The sequence below is a fragment of the Motacilla alba genome, chromosome 8 (assembly GCF_015832195.1).
Source record: "Motacilla alba alba isolate MOTALB_02 chromosome 8, Motacilla_alba_V1.0_pri, whole genome shotgun sequence".
Lineage (NCBI taxonomy): Eukaryota > Metazoa > Chordata > Aves > Passeriformes > Motacillidae > Motacilla > Motacilla alba.
This window is the reverse complement of record NC_052023.1, coordinates 11,744,301-11,757,774: the sequence shown is the minus strand read 5'-3', so window position 1 is coordinate 11,757,774 and position 13,474 is coordinate 11,744,301. Positions and strand designations below refer to the sequence as shown.

The 13,474-nt window shown below is 40.6% G+C and overlaps 2 protein-coding genes across 5 annotated transcripts in view; one reads left to right on the top strand and one right to left on the bottom strand.

The window, feature by feature from the left end:
* MIGA1 (mitoguardin 1) overlaps nucleotides 1-3,222 on the bottom strand; it is a 34,955-nt gene extending 31,733 nt beyond the window's left edge. The window contains exons 1-3 of the mRNA XM_038145046.1: nucleotides 3,086-3,222; nucleotides 2,097-2,266; nucleotides 215-392 (exon numbers count right to left, since the gene is read on the bottom strand). Of these exons, the coding sequence (XP_038000974.1) occupies nucleotides 215-392; nucleotides 2,097-2,219 (301 nt within the window). The 5' untranslated portion in view covers nucleotides 2,220-2,266; nucleotides 3,086-3,222. The remainder of the gene's footprint in view (nucleotides 1-214; nucleotides 393-2,096; nucleotides 2,267-3,085) is intronic.
* A 157-nt stretch (nucleotides 3,223-3,379) lies between these two features.
* USP33 (ubiquitin specific peptidase 33) overlaps nucleotides 3,380-13,474 on the top strand; it is a 37,589-nt gene continuing 27,494 nt past the window's right edge. For 3 of the 4 annotated variants that reach the window (XM_038145015.1, XM_038145014.1, XM_038145011.1), the window contains exons 1-4: nucleotides 3,381-3,591; nucleotides 9,016-9,154; nucleotides 10,179-10,232; nucleotides 12,163-12,225. In XM_038145015.1, the coding sequence (XP_038000943.1) occupies nucleotides 9,074-9,154; nucleotides 10,179-10,232; nucleotides 12,163-12,225 (198 nt within the window). In that variant the 5' untranslated portion in view covers nucleotides 3,381-3,591; nucleotides 9,016-9,073. Of the gene's footprint in view, nucleotides 3,592-9,015; nucleotides 9,155-10,178; nucleotides 10,233-12,162; nucleotides 12,226-13,474 lie in introns of all 4 variants that reach the window. The other variant, XM_038145013.1, reaches the window with a different exon arrangement.

The window sequence follows — 13,474 nt, the reverse complement described above, 5'->3', positions numbered from 1 at the left end:
TCAACCTGGTCTAACTGAAGATACCCCTGCTCAATGCAGGGATTGGACTGGATGAACTTTAAAGGTCCCTTCCAACTCAAACTATTCCATGATCAAAGGAAAATAGTTTGATTTACTACTACAGTTTTGCATACCTATCCCCTTACACAACTTTCTTTCCTCTCCAAGAAAACAACAACAAAAAAAACCCCAACTTGGGGGTTCCATGACTTACCTTTTTCTGAAGCAGCTGCTTTGGTACACTCTAATACAAGATGAGCTGGTTCCCATGGTGGCACTTTCTTGTTTTTCTTTCCACGTCTTCTTTTAAAGTGATTGGCCAGAAAAATCACAGATATTGCACTCACTGCTGTTACAGTGAAAAGTTTCTTTAACCCCGGGGAAAGCTTTATCTGAAAATAGAAGTGTGATTTAATTGCAAATATCTATACTGAGAGACAGTACCAAGAACTATAAGGTATACTGCAAATCCACAGACTATGGGGATCTAAGCAAATAACTTTCAAACAAAGATTTGGGTTTTTTTAAATTTCTTCTTTATGCCAAGACAATGCAGGGCTTCAAGTAAATCTCTAATAGCAAAAAATATTGAGAAGGAACTCGCATTTCCCAACGACACTACTTCTTGCACTGTGGAAGAGAGGAAGATCCTAATGCCAACATTTGTGTGGTGTTTCAATTTGAGAAGAACATGTATTTAAACACATTTCTCTAACTGAAGTTTTGAAAAAAAAAATTACATTTTATTTTGGATCTAAATCAGTCATAAGTTTATAGGTATTTAAATTAGTAAATACGAACCACATACACAAGCAACTTGTATCAAAAGCCATTAAGCCATTAACAAAAATTTGTTACACGCAAAGTAACAAGATACACAAAGAAGAAAAGTGCCATTTAACTGGAAACCACAGGTCACATTCACAAAATCTTCTGGAAACTTATGCTGCTTGAAGAACAAAATGCTGGAAGAAAACCAGACCCACAGTCCTCAGGCCTCATATGGTGTTTGTGTAACACGATTCCTCATACCAGAGAGAGCACACCAAGCACTCTGGCACTCCTGGCTGCTGTGCAGTTGCTGAAGACTATCACCACTGTGCAATCTGAAGAAACATTGAAAGTTTCTCTCTGCACTGAGTTTACAGTCAAGTCAAGCACCTTTGACTTCTGGAGAACCCTGCCCTTCCTGGTACTATGCCTTGACTGAGTTCTACAACTACCACATGAGGAAAAGGAAATGCCTGGAAATCAGCACCAACACAAAACTTACAAAATTTACAAAAGACTACTGTATTTCACAGAAAAGAGTCAACAACCAAACACCTGAGATTAAAACCTCAAAGATCACAAAATTAAATGTTAAAACATTGCAGTTTCAAAGAAGTGCAAAAGGATTTTTCTAAATTTGTGTGTGCCTACAAACATGATCATAAATTGATTAACACTGAAATGAAAACCTCTAAAAAGAGAAATGTCAATAGTTGCACACAAGGGAGTCACGTGGTATTTTAAAAGGACATGAGAATGCTGCCACACGAAAAAGAAAACAGTGATCTTGCAGTGAGAGTTCTGAAGTACTTAATATATAGAAAAAGTGTGGAAATGAGCATATGTAGCTAAGACTTAGAGTACCTTACCCTGGTTTTATATGCAGTAAAAGAAAAGTACTTACAGGGAACTGTGAAATATGACATAGCTTTTGCTTATAAGAGTGTGATTCAATACAGTCATATTAAAGACCTAGTTTGAAAAGCGGAACTCAATACTATTATTCAAAGTTTAATGACAGTTATGTTTAGTTTGTAAATACCAAAAAAAAAATCTACAAGAAAAAAAAAGGTAGTTTTGAGAATTCTGATATCTTGAGAATCACTGCACTGTTACAAAATGGAGATATACAGACACTGCAGGTAAAGCGCTTATTAGCAGAAAAAGACAAAAAGACACACTTTTTTAGTGCAGTGTTATAAACAAACTAAATCCCTATATATTCTGTACAAATTTAACTCACAGTCACAAGAGCACATACAAAACTGCAGTAAACTTCTAAATGTATAACAAAAGTAACAAAATTTAGATAATGTATTTATTACCTGGTTAAGAGAATAATACCAGGAAAGGGGAAGATGAAACACCCGTAAAGCTACTGTCTTCAGAGAAAATCGTGTCTCAGTAACAGCTTCTTCTGACATGGCTCCTTCTCTCCCATACCTCATTAAGTGAAACTATCTTGAAAACAATCACAGATGGTCACTGGAATATTCTGGCAAAAGAAGGATACATGCTATGAAGATGTAAAGGATGCATAACTATGGAAGGATGCATCCTTCCTAAAAGAAGGATGCATAACTATGCAACAGAAGCCCAGGACATTTTTCTTGTACAAGCTCGAATCTCTTCAATCACAGGTACATGACTTGTTTGATTGATGTTTTTGAGCAGAGGCAAGACTAAATGTGGAGACAGCAAATTAGCTGGTTCAGCTTAGGCCCCGTTTGTCCAGCTGCTGTGTGCAGATGTGCAGCTGTACAACAGCCAGGACTAAGGAGGGCTCGGTCTGCTTTGATTAGCCGGCCGCTCCCGTACTACAGCCTCCCAGTCACGCACGGCAGCAACCCTGCCTCTGAAACCACGACTGCTGGAAGAACATATTTGCCACCTGAAAGAATTAAAAGATTTGTGAGCAGCTAGAACAAGTGTATCTGATTCAGCGCTTCGTTTATTTTGCAGACACACCACGAGACACAACCACTACAGCCTGACGTAATCTCCCCGGCGCAGGCACACCTCTCTCACTCCCTGAGGCTGAACACAAGGCAAAGCCTCCGAACCGCGACTCCGGGACCGCAACCGTGGCACGGCGGGAGGCGATGGAGGCCGCGGGGCAGAAGCCACCTCCGCCGAGCCCGGCCGAGCCCCTTCCAGCCCGGTTAGCCCCGGCATCCCGAGCAGGCAGCGGGCAGAACCGGGTGCCCCGCGCGCTCCTCAGCCACCTGCCCGCAGCCGCCCGGGTCAAAGCGGGCGCGCCTCTCCCCGGGCCCGGGCCGGGTCGCTACAGCCGCCGCCCTCAGTTGTTACCTACCTGCCCGCCGAGCACCGGGGCGCGGGCAGCTCCCTCCTCTCCGGCCCCGGCGCTGCCCGGAGACCGGCGGGATCCGCTTCCGGCAGAGGGAGAAGCGGCCGCTATCGGCCGGGAGGAGCCGCTACCACGTGAGGGAGCCCTGCGGCGTCAGGACTCCGCGCCCGCCATCTTTGCTCCGGGCAGCTCCGCCGCGGCCGGGGAGGGGTGGGGTGCGCGCCTGGCGCCGCCATCTTTGTGCGGGGCAGCGCTCACGTGAGCGGCTGAGGCGCTCGGCGCCGCCATCTTTGAGCGGGGCGCGTCCCGCGGCGGCGTCGCGGCAGCCGTGCCCGCCCGGCCGCGCGTCTGCGGGGCGGCACCGGCGGAGCCGCGGCCCGGGCGCGCCCAGCTCCGCCACGGCAGCCCCGCTGCAGCGCCGCTGTCCCCGCAGGCAAGGGCGAGACGCGGGGCTGGTCGCGGCCCGGCTGAGCTCCGGCATCCGTGCGCGGCGCATCCTCCCGGCTGCTCCGGTAAGAGAGGAAGGGCCCGCTTGGGCAGCGGCGGAGGGTTCGGTCTGGCGGGGGCTGGGAGCGCGGCGGGCCGTGTGTCTGGCTGGTCCCACAGCCCAAGGCGCGTTGGTGCGGCGGTAGCGGCCGGCCCGGGAGCCTTCCCAGCGGCCGGGGTGCCGCGGTCCCGCAGGGCTGGGCGGGGGCCGGAGGTCGGCGGTGCCCGGTCCGGGGCAGCGGGGCCGTGTGGGGCGGGACCGCCCTCCCGCCGGCTGGAGGCGGCCACAGAGCTCGCAGGTCCCTGCTGGAGTTGCAGCTGTGCGGCAGCGGTACCGCGGATGCCGCGCAGTCCCCAAACCCAGTAATTTACCGATCAATGGCCCTGCTCGCTCCCCGAGTTACCCCTGCGGATGGATCGTCGGCTGTGAGGGGTGAAACAGCCTGGGGGAAGAGGCCGGGGTATCACCTAGTGGAAAACCACTGTAGGCTTCTCCTGCGCTTAGGCAAAGCCCCGGTTAGGAAAATCCTCTTAGAAATATAGAGGTTAGCTAATGGGTTTCATAGTTAGGATTTAGCGTGGTGGAAGAAAGAAACGAAAGAGTGGCCTGCATGCCCCTGAAACCCAATATAAAATGAAAACTGTCTAACCTTGTAAGAAGATATACCCTCGACTCCAGAGTATTTCAAAACGTCTTTTCTCTGTGGGAGCAGTACTTAAGGGCAGAAAAAGAATGTAATGGAAGTGACTTATCAATTTGTGTCTTGCTTGAGTGGGTAGCTCTTGGTGCCTGAGGAGAAAGACCAGGTACCTTTGACCAGGTTACTGAGCACACTTTTGTCATTTAGTGGGAAAATACCGGGTTTTATGCTAAATAGATATAAAGTAAGTTCTCTACCAGAGCTGGGATTGGTGGTGTCAGTTTTTCAAGAAATGGGATGCACTTGATTATTGTTGATAGATTAAAAAAAGATAAAAATATGGAGGGATGGGAGATAAAATTCCAAACTACCTATTGATTGATGGAATATAAAGGAACCTAGGTCATGAAATAGGAAAGAAGAACCTTAATTTGACACACTAAAAAGACTAATTTTAAATTCGATGAAATTATAATTAGTGTAATTAAAAGTTTAATTAAAACAAACACAGATTTTTAGAAAGGTGATTAAAAAATTTATCTGAACAATTTGTGTATGCCTAAGGCTATCACTTCAGTGGGCTTTTATAGCTGTGAGTGAATGCTGGTGGGTTTTTTCTAAGTGTGAATAATATTAATATGGTAAGTAATTACTAAACTTCCAGACCTCCTTAGTATTCTAAGTAATTAAGTGTTCAGGTAAAAAGCTGCACCCTGTGTCACTCTTGCTTTGTTGCTATAAAATACAAATAAATGTTAAATGAAATTGTTCCAGTGCATCGCTGGTGAAAGAGCTGTGAGTGCAACAAAGAAGCCTGAACTTACAGATTACTGGTTTGAGATGCTGTTATTCAGAGCTGTACTGACAAAATAATAAAAGCCTGTAATGAAGACACAATTGCTGCTTCATGTAATCCTTTTATTCTTAAAATCTTCCATCAGCATTCCCTTACTGAACTCTGTAAAATGATCTGTTAAAACGGCTCCATATTTAGAATATCAGTGGAATACATAAAACATACAATTGTTTTTTTCAATATCTGTTGAAGTGTTAACTACTGTAACTAGGCAGATGAAATCATTAATCCAAAAATTTTTGAAATCATTTAAGATCTGTTTTGTTTCTTTAGGATATATTGGGTTCCTTACATGACACCAAGATAATTTTCGACATCAGCTGAATTCAGTAGTGTTTAATGGGAGTTTTCTGTGGGTGTGATAGGCTTTCCATGGTAGGCACCACAAAAGTCGTGATGCTGTGGAATTATTCTATTTATTCCTATTATTCTATTGAATAATAAGCAGGTTGCTGGTCACGATGCTTGGAGTTATGGTCCGCATTTCTGTGATGGCTCAATTTTGTTTTTCTTGGGGAATGAAAAGACTAGTCAGGAACACAAAAAAACCCTCCTAAAGACTGGACTTGAAGAGAATTTTTTCTTTGAAGTATGAGTCTGTGCATGCTCAAAGCAAAATTCTGTCCATGAAGTCCTACTTTGGATCATTAATTGAGATAGATGAACTGAAACCTCTGAGGGGAAGCAATGGAGAGAGCTGGCAATAGACTGGGAGAGAAATTCCCTCCCCAGATGTGTGGGAAGCATTTGATGAAAACCTTATTGCATGAGTGTGATCACAAGCAGTTGGTGTGGAAACAGGCTGAGAGAGCTGGGGCTGTTCAGCCAGGAGAAGAGAGGGAAACCTTACACAAGAGACTTGGAGCAGGACTTTTCACAAAGGCCTGTAGTGGTAGGACAAGGGGAATGGCTTTGAACTCAGAGGACAGGTTTAGGTTAGATATTAGGAAGAAATTCTTTACTGTGAGGGTGGTGAGGCACTGGAACAGGTTGTTCAGAGAAATTGTGGATGCCTCATCCCTGGAAGTGTCTGAGGCCAGCCTGGATGGGGCCCTGGGCAGCCTGATCTAGTGAGTGGCATCCCTGCCCATGGCTGTGATGATCTCTACGGTTTCTTCCAGCCCAAACCATTCTGTGATTGTGTGATCTCACTGGGATCATGGAATGGAGATATGCTCCATCTTTGGAACAGGAGTATAACATGGAATGCAAGAGAAACTACAAATCCTGTTGGATTAATTTGGGGTTTTTTCCAAGTATTGAAAATGCAGAAAAACAATTTTTGGATGACGCCAGCGCAATGCAGAAGCTGGTGTAAAAGCAGATGTGATAATGAGCTGCAGGGGAAGAAAAGCAATCTCTTCACATAGAGTAGGAAGTGGTGAAATGGTGGAAGGTCACTGAGCAAGGGAGGGGCTACTCTGGGCTGGCTAGGACTTAGTGAGGTGAAGGATGAGTCATGGTTTGGAATTAATTTTACGGTTTTAGACTTTAACATAAAATTCTACAAAATGTGTTTCTGCAGCTATGTGTATTAAGCTACCAAGGTTATGGCAGTAGAGTGAGTTATCACAGTGCTGCAAGATGGAAGGAGGTGTGTAAAATAAATTGTTAACAAAAGGCGAAAGAAAGACCACTCAGCTTTGTTCGTATAATGACATGTGAAGAATTTCTAACATGAGCTACACTTCCACAAGAGATGCTCTCCATATAGGGACCGCATCCACAGAGACATGAGTTTGAACAGCTTTGGCCTTTCTGATGATTGTTAGAAAAAGAGAGATGCAGATTGCACCAAGTAACAGAAACTGGCATGAGCAGAACGCCTGGGTTTGGGTTTGTTCAGGACTGCAGGTTTGGATTTGTGCAGTTTCATGTATGAAAAATTAAATACAAATCTGACAGCATGAGGTGAAGTCTTCATACATTGCTTGTGTTACTTGTAATAATGCATTCAGAAAGCTTCTGCCATAAAAAAAAATTAAGCTTAAAGCTTTACTAATCCATTATATCAGTCTTTTTAAAGCATTTGTATTAAATCGTCTCACTGCATTTAATGTGCTCAGGGCTTTATTTGAAACTCACTTGTCCTTTTTAAACATTTTAACAAACCTTGCAAACTGTGGAAGATGTAACATGCATTCATGTTGCATTTCTGTTCTGGAAGGGAACCTTACAGTTCAAAGAGGAATTGCTAATATGGAAGTTGAGGAGGTTTGGCTGGAAAAACTGTTGCCTTATTTGAAGTGTCTTTCAGTAACAGTGCATATAGATTATAGTCACTCACTGAACTGAGGAAGTACTTCTCCAGCTGGAGCTTATGTTTTAGAATAATGCGTTTTAAATGTCATGCTACTGGTCCTGGAAGAGAATTTAGATCTCATCTAGAAAAAATTCCTGAATTATTAATTTACTATAGTATTTTCAGTCTTGTGAGATAAGTTCTGTAATATCTTACTGAACAACTGTTAACATGATATTAAAAAAGACTGAAACATATATACTCATACTTAGGAGTCTATATATACATATATATATATTATATATAAGGAAATGTTTATATATAAAAATGTATTTAAGTGTATATATGCATGTATATACATACATGCATGTAATAGGGCATGAAGTATCACACATTATTCCATTACAAATAATATGTAATACTTCAATAACATTACCCGTGTAACAATGTTTATAGCAATAAAACAGGCTATTTATAGACATACACACACATATATAGAAAAATGACCAAAGGGAGCTGAAATGGCTCTTGATTCAAAGGGATCTTATTGCAAGGCAACAGAAGGAAAAAGTCAGACACGATAAGCTGTAAGTTACCTGGGAGTGTGTCTGACATGCCCATTAGGCAAGGTTTGTTTTCCCCACTCTGTAAAAGGTGTAGAGTGCTTAATATTGAAATGGCTGATTGGTCCTTTAGATGGAAGGAGCAAACCTAAAGCTGCCAAAGCACACAAGCAAAGTGGAAAGAGGGGTTAATAGCAGTGCCAAAGGCTGCGAACAGATCAAGGAGTTGATCTGTTTCAACTCATCACTGAGTTGAAATTTAGTTGCAAGTCTTGATAAAGAAGCCCTACATTGGACAGATATTGGACAGAATAATTGAGCAGAACAAGTTAATTTTTTTGGCCTTTAGAGAGATTGAGTCATCAGTAGTAATTGCTTAAGTGACAAAACTGAAACAAAGTTATTGGGTAGTCCCTCTTTGAATGAGTCAGTTGGAGTAGTTATATAAAAAGAACATTACAGAGTTATACTATTTTTATTTTCCTTCTGTTGTTTTCTATGCAACTATTGAAATAATAATGACAAAGTGATTGTGTGTAGCATTCTTTTTTTCTGATAAGCTTCTATGTCTACACCAGAGACCTTGGATGGGCAAAGAGAACAAAATAAAAGTGTTGCTGAGTGTTTAGTGCTATGTGTGAGTCGCAAGTTTGTCTCCTTTTGATATATAATATGTCTAAATCTAGAATGTGTCTTTGTAAATAAATAAGACCAAGATAAAGTTTCTGTCCTGTGATAAACGAGTCTTGTGTTCCTGCAGTTCAGCCTTCGCAGCTTCAGCAGTGTTGCAAAGATCCTTTTCCAGAACATACAGGCAAAGCCACTGTCAGTTCTAGGTCAGCTTGAAAACTGATGTTTATATCATTTAGGTGCCATGGCAGAGTCCAGAAAGTTAAATAATTGACCCAAATCACCTCTGCTCCATTCAGAATTCTTTTAGTTTATGACCTGGAAGTCATTGGATTTCATTTTAGAAGTCAGCAATAGTTTTGGGCTATTGGAGTCTCTTAATATAAAAGTTGTTTATACCAACTTAACTTTTAAAACAATGTGCCTCTTTAGACTGTGTGTCTGTTGCATATTAGATATCTAGCATTGCTGTCTATTCTAAGGAATTGGGTTTTACTCATTCTTACTTCTGTTGACAGATCATTCCCTGGTGTTGAAAATTACAGCTCCAGCATCACAGAAAATACAGCTTCAGCCATGTCGTCACCCAGCAGCAATTGCCCACACTTGGAATCAGTTGGTGAGATAACAAAGGAGGAATTGATACAGAAATCTCATGTGAGTTGGAGCAATTCACTTTCTTCCTATCACTGTTAACTGGTCAGGTTTTTTAGGTCCACATTTTAGTGTATTATTAGTTATAAGGTGCATTTAAGTGTCAAGCAGGGGTAAAAGCTCCTCTGCTGGAATAGTAGGGTTTAAATAAAGTGTGAGAAGAATTGTGGGCTCGATGAATCTGAAAATCTGTTTTTCAGCAGTTAAACAGCGCCTTTGCCACAAGTGATGCTTTATTGGAATCATCAGTTAGAAGAATTAGCAGGGCACCAAGCTGAACTTCATTTTCATTGCCATTGCAGCATTTAGTTATTTGGACTGTCAATGTAGTATAGCACAACTGATTTCAAGTAGAAAGTGTAACAAAGAAATTTATGCTTGAGTTTACTTGGGTAACAGTTCTCTTTTTGATGGAGAAGCCACAGTTTGAGAAGCCTCCCCTCCCTGAAATCTTGGTTTCAAACTAGTATTAATAAATGGAACAAAGAAGGATCTTGTAGCTCATTTAAGTAGCTGGGAGGTGATGAAAAGTGAAAACTTTTCTGTCCATGGTGCTTAATTTCTATAACAGTTAATTTGCTGCTGAGGAGTACAGCATTTTCTTACTGTTGCATCTTGTTTGTGTAAAACTTTGTGGGTGATGTCTGCAAGAAGGAATATAAATTTATTAAAAGTTCTATCACTGTCATTTTATGTGAAATTTATAGGAAAGACCAATTATGAGGATTATTATAATTATGTGATATGGTACATATTTATGCCTTACTTAGAAAAGAAATTTTTGGTTTAAGATGAAAACTCAAAGATAAATCTGAGATTTTAGTCGAAAAATGTGATCTTGAGATTATGGGAAGCAAAAACTAGATTGGTTATCAACATATCCCTTTTTTAAAGTTAACTTTAAAGCCTTAAAGGTATTAATCTGACACTAAGCTTTACAGTATTTTTTTTTCTTTTTGTCTGGAAGTTGTGGTTTACTGGTGAGAGTAAGTGAAATAAAACTTGCTTTTGTGTTGAACTTTAATAGGGCACTTGTCAGGACTGTAAAGTCAGAGGACCCAACCTTTGGGCATGCTTAGAGGTAAGTTGTTCTGTTGTTCCACAGTAGAGTAATTTTCTAGTAAAGATAAAGTTGGCAGTATTTTTTCTAAGAAACATCTGTAATGAAGTTCTTGAAGTTAGTTTGTTTAACTTATCATTTAAAAGCAAAATTTCTTCCATGGTTCTTTATTTTTTTAATTATTTACCTTCTATCAGGTACATACTTTTTGTAATTTAAGAATAATATGGTTAAAATGAGGGGTTTTTTATAAGAAGGAAGATAGCATATTAGTGTTTTTACTCGAGTTATGATACTTTTTAGCTCTTAAGTTTTGAAGGTTTTTTTAATCTTTTTCCTGGGGTATTAGATCTAAAAAATAATATATTATTCCTGAATCAATTAAATTACTTTTTATAAGCCTTTCTTAGCATTTGTAGTCATAACATCTAGTAGTAAATGCAGACATTTTACAGAATAATGTGTACTCAGACTTTTATTCTTAAGCAAAACAGAAAAAACTCCTTGTTTTGAAACCTGCAGAAGCTTGTATGAACATCCTCCTTACCTTGTATGAATTTCATAGAGTCTTTACCCTGAGTATAGCTCTGCCATAAATATGCTTTTGCTTGACTCTTCTTGCTTCTGCAAAAAACTGTAACTTTCACTGTATTTAAAGAAAATACAAATATGTTGCTGACCGATCTCTGATCCCAACTGGAAAGCATATAGTTAACTTAATTTTTAAAATGTCTTGTGAGTTCTTTGGACTTTTTACAGCTGTTTACAGAGGTTGAAATTTTGCCCTATAGGCTTGACTTGATTTAATGGCAATTTTTCTTTAAGTACTGTCAGAAGGATCTCTAGGCTAATGCCCCCTTTGAGGTGTATGTATGAGCATTTTTTAAAATCCCCTTCATTTGTGTCCTTTTAGGTGGACGGTGGTAACAACTGAGAGATCAGATTATTTTGCTCCTTCTATCAATAACAGAGATGAAGGGGGAAAGAAACAATGTTTAATGTCTTTTACTGAAAAACTAAATTTTATACCGACATTTCCATAGGAGAGTCTTGTAATTGCAGTAGGACACTTAATGTCATGCTGTGATGTTTCTCCTCTTGGATGAATTGGCATCTTGTCTTCACCTTTTCCAGTAGAAAAACCTGGTGAGATCCCAGCATGTAAATGATCTGTAACTTATCAAATATCTGTGATCATTTAATATAGAAAATTGGCCATGTTCAGCTACTATTTGATTGTATAAATTAACATGCTTAGAGTTGCACAGATAACCTGCTGTACCCTCCAGTGTGATTGGCCTGACTCATGCAAATGAGGAATTAGCAAAAATTGCTTGAAGATCAGCAGCTGCAAGATTCCCCACTCAACTCAGCCAAATATATTTTGCAATGATCATGATTAAAATTGGCAATTATTTTGCATGTTGTAACTAGAGCATGGCAAGTTCTTAGGCACATAGTGCTGGGAACTTATGTACAGGTGAAGAGGCTAATTAGTTGTGAAGAAATGCTCTGATGAGTAGGCACTGCAGATAGGTGCATGCAGGGATTTTTGTTTAAACAAGTCTGAGGCTGTTGCCATTCAGTATTTCATCACTCAGACACTGGATTAACTTTGTCTTTTCTGTAACAATATTTACCATATAAGGAATTGTAAAAATAAATGTTGTCAGTAATATGAATAAATATATAGGAATTGCCAAAAAAATTATATTCTACACATTGCCCATCAGTGCGAGAAGTTGAGTTAAATCTTGCAGCATTCTTTTTTGTTTTGGGTGATATTTATACCGTTGTTTTCTGTGCATGTCTCTTGGTTTGTGTAGGACTTGAGTCCTACAAGTTTGAAATTTGGGTGGATTTTAAAAGGACTAGCAGTATATTCCTATTCTGTAAACCTGTTTGAGACTACTTTTTAACTCTGTATATTTCTGTGTATCTTGCCCAACAGAACAGGTGTACGTATGTTGGCTGTGGTGAATCCCATGTTGATCACAGTACCACTCATTCCCAGGTATGTGTATTTGCTGGTAACACAGTTCCTTGAGCAATGGAGTTAAAGAACTTTTATGTCAATGAAGTCAATAACCTATGTTGGCTAACTGTGTGGAGGTTTGATTAGCTGTGATTGTTTTTCGTGTTAGAGAAGCAGATCTTGCTAATTTAGGAGTATGTGGGTTTACAGGTTTTGTGCAGCTGCATAATTATGCAATTCTTCTAAAGAAGATGGTGCAAATGAAAAAAAGAACAATTAATACTGATGATTTTCAAGATGCACAGATGAAAGACTTATTGAGTACCTCAGCTTATGTGTAGTACTTCCTGACTTCAGTCTAAATTTCTGGGACTGTGGCTGCCTGATGGGTAGGAGGAGGAAGACTGCATTAATGGGCAGCTGAAGAGGTGCAAGATGGGGAGTATGAATTACCAGAGAGAGGTGTTTTGTTTCGGCAATATGCTCCTTGTTTCAGATGAAGAAACTGTAGGCTGAGCTGAGCATATGCTTTCCTGCTGTGTCCTGATCTTGGATCCAGCTTGGTGGGAGCAGTGGAGTGTGTGCACTCTGTTCCCCAGCATGCCAAGTTCTGCCAGGGCTGGGCAGCTTCTCTGCATAGAGTTGGGTCTTAAACTCGCTGTGTGTTCTGAGCACACACATGTGCAAGGGGAACTTACCAAAATAAGGGATTCTGGGCACAGAGAGATGGCAGTATTATAAGCATGTCATTGCTGAGTTGCTGATTTTGACACTAATGAAATTCTTGCTATCAGTTTACAGTTTGTAAGTAAATGCATCTAAAGTTCCACGCAGAACAATTTTTGATCCCTAAAATTGCTGAAAAACCCTGGTGAATATTAAAATGAAAGAGTAGTTTATACAGGGGTTTTACAAGAAGTATGTGGTGTTATGACTGCATTTTACCACCACTCCTGATTTTTATGTTTTTGTTTTGAAGCAGGACCTTGAGAAGAGAGAGTATTTATACAAATCGATAGTGCATTAATATAAATCTATATAAATAATTTCACTGGATTTTTTTATCAGCTGTTAAAGCTGAATCACAGTTCTAAAGCCTTTACAATAGACTCAGAAATTAGGTGTTTCTAGAGTAGCTGGGGGCCAGATGGTCCCTGAGTTTCTTCCCTACAGTTTTATACCTTTTGGCTTCTTACTGTAGTTTGAAGTTTCCTGCTTTGCATGTTTCCTTAGCAATGTTATGTACTTGCCAGGTAGAAGAAAGCAGGCAAGCTATTCATTCTCTGTC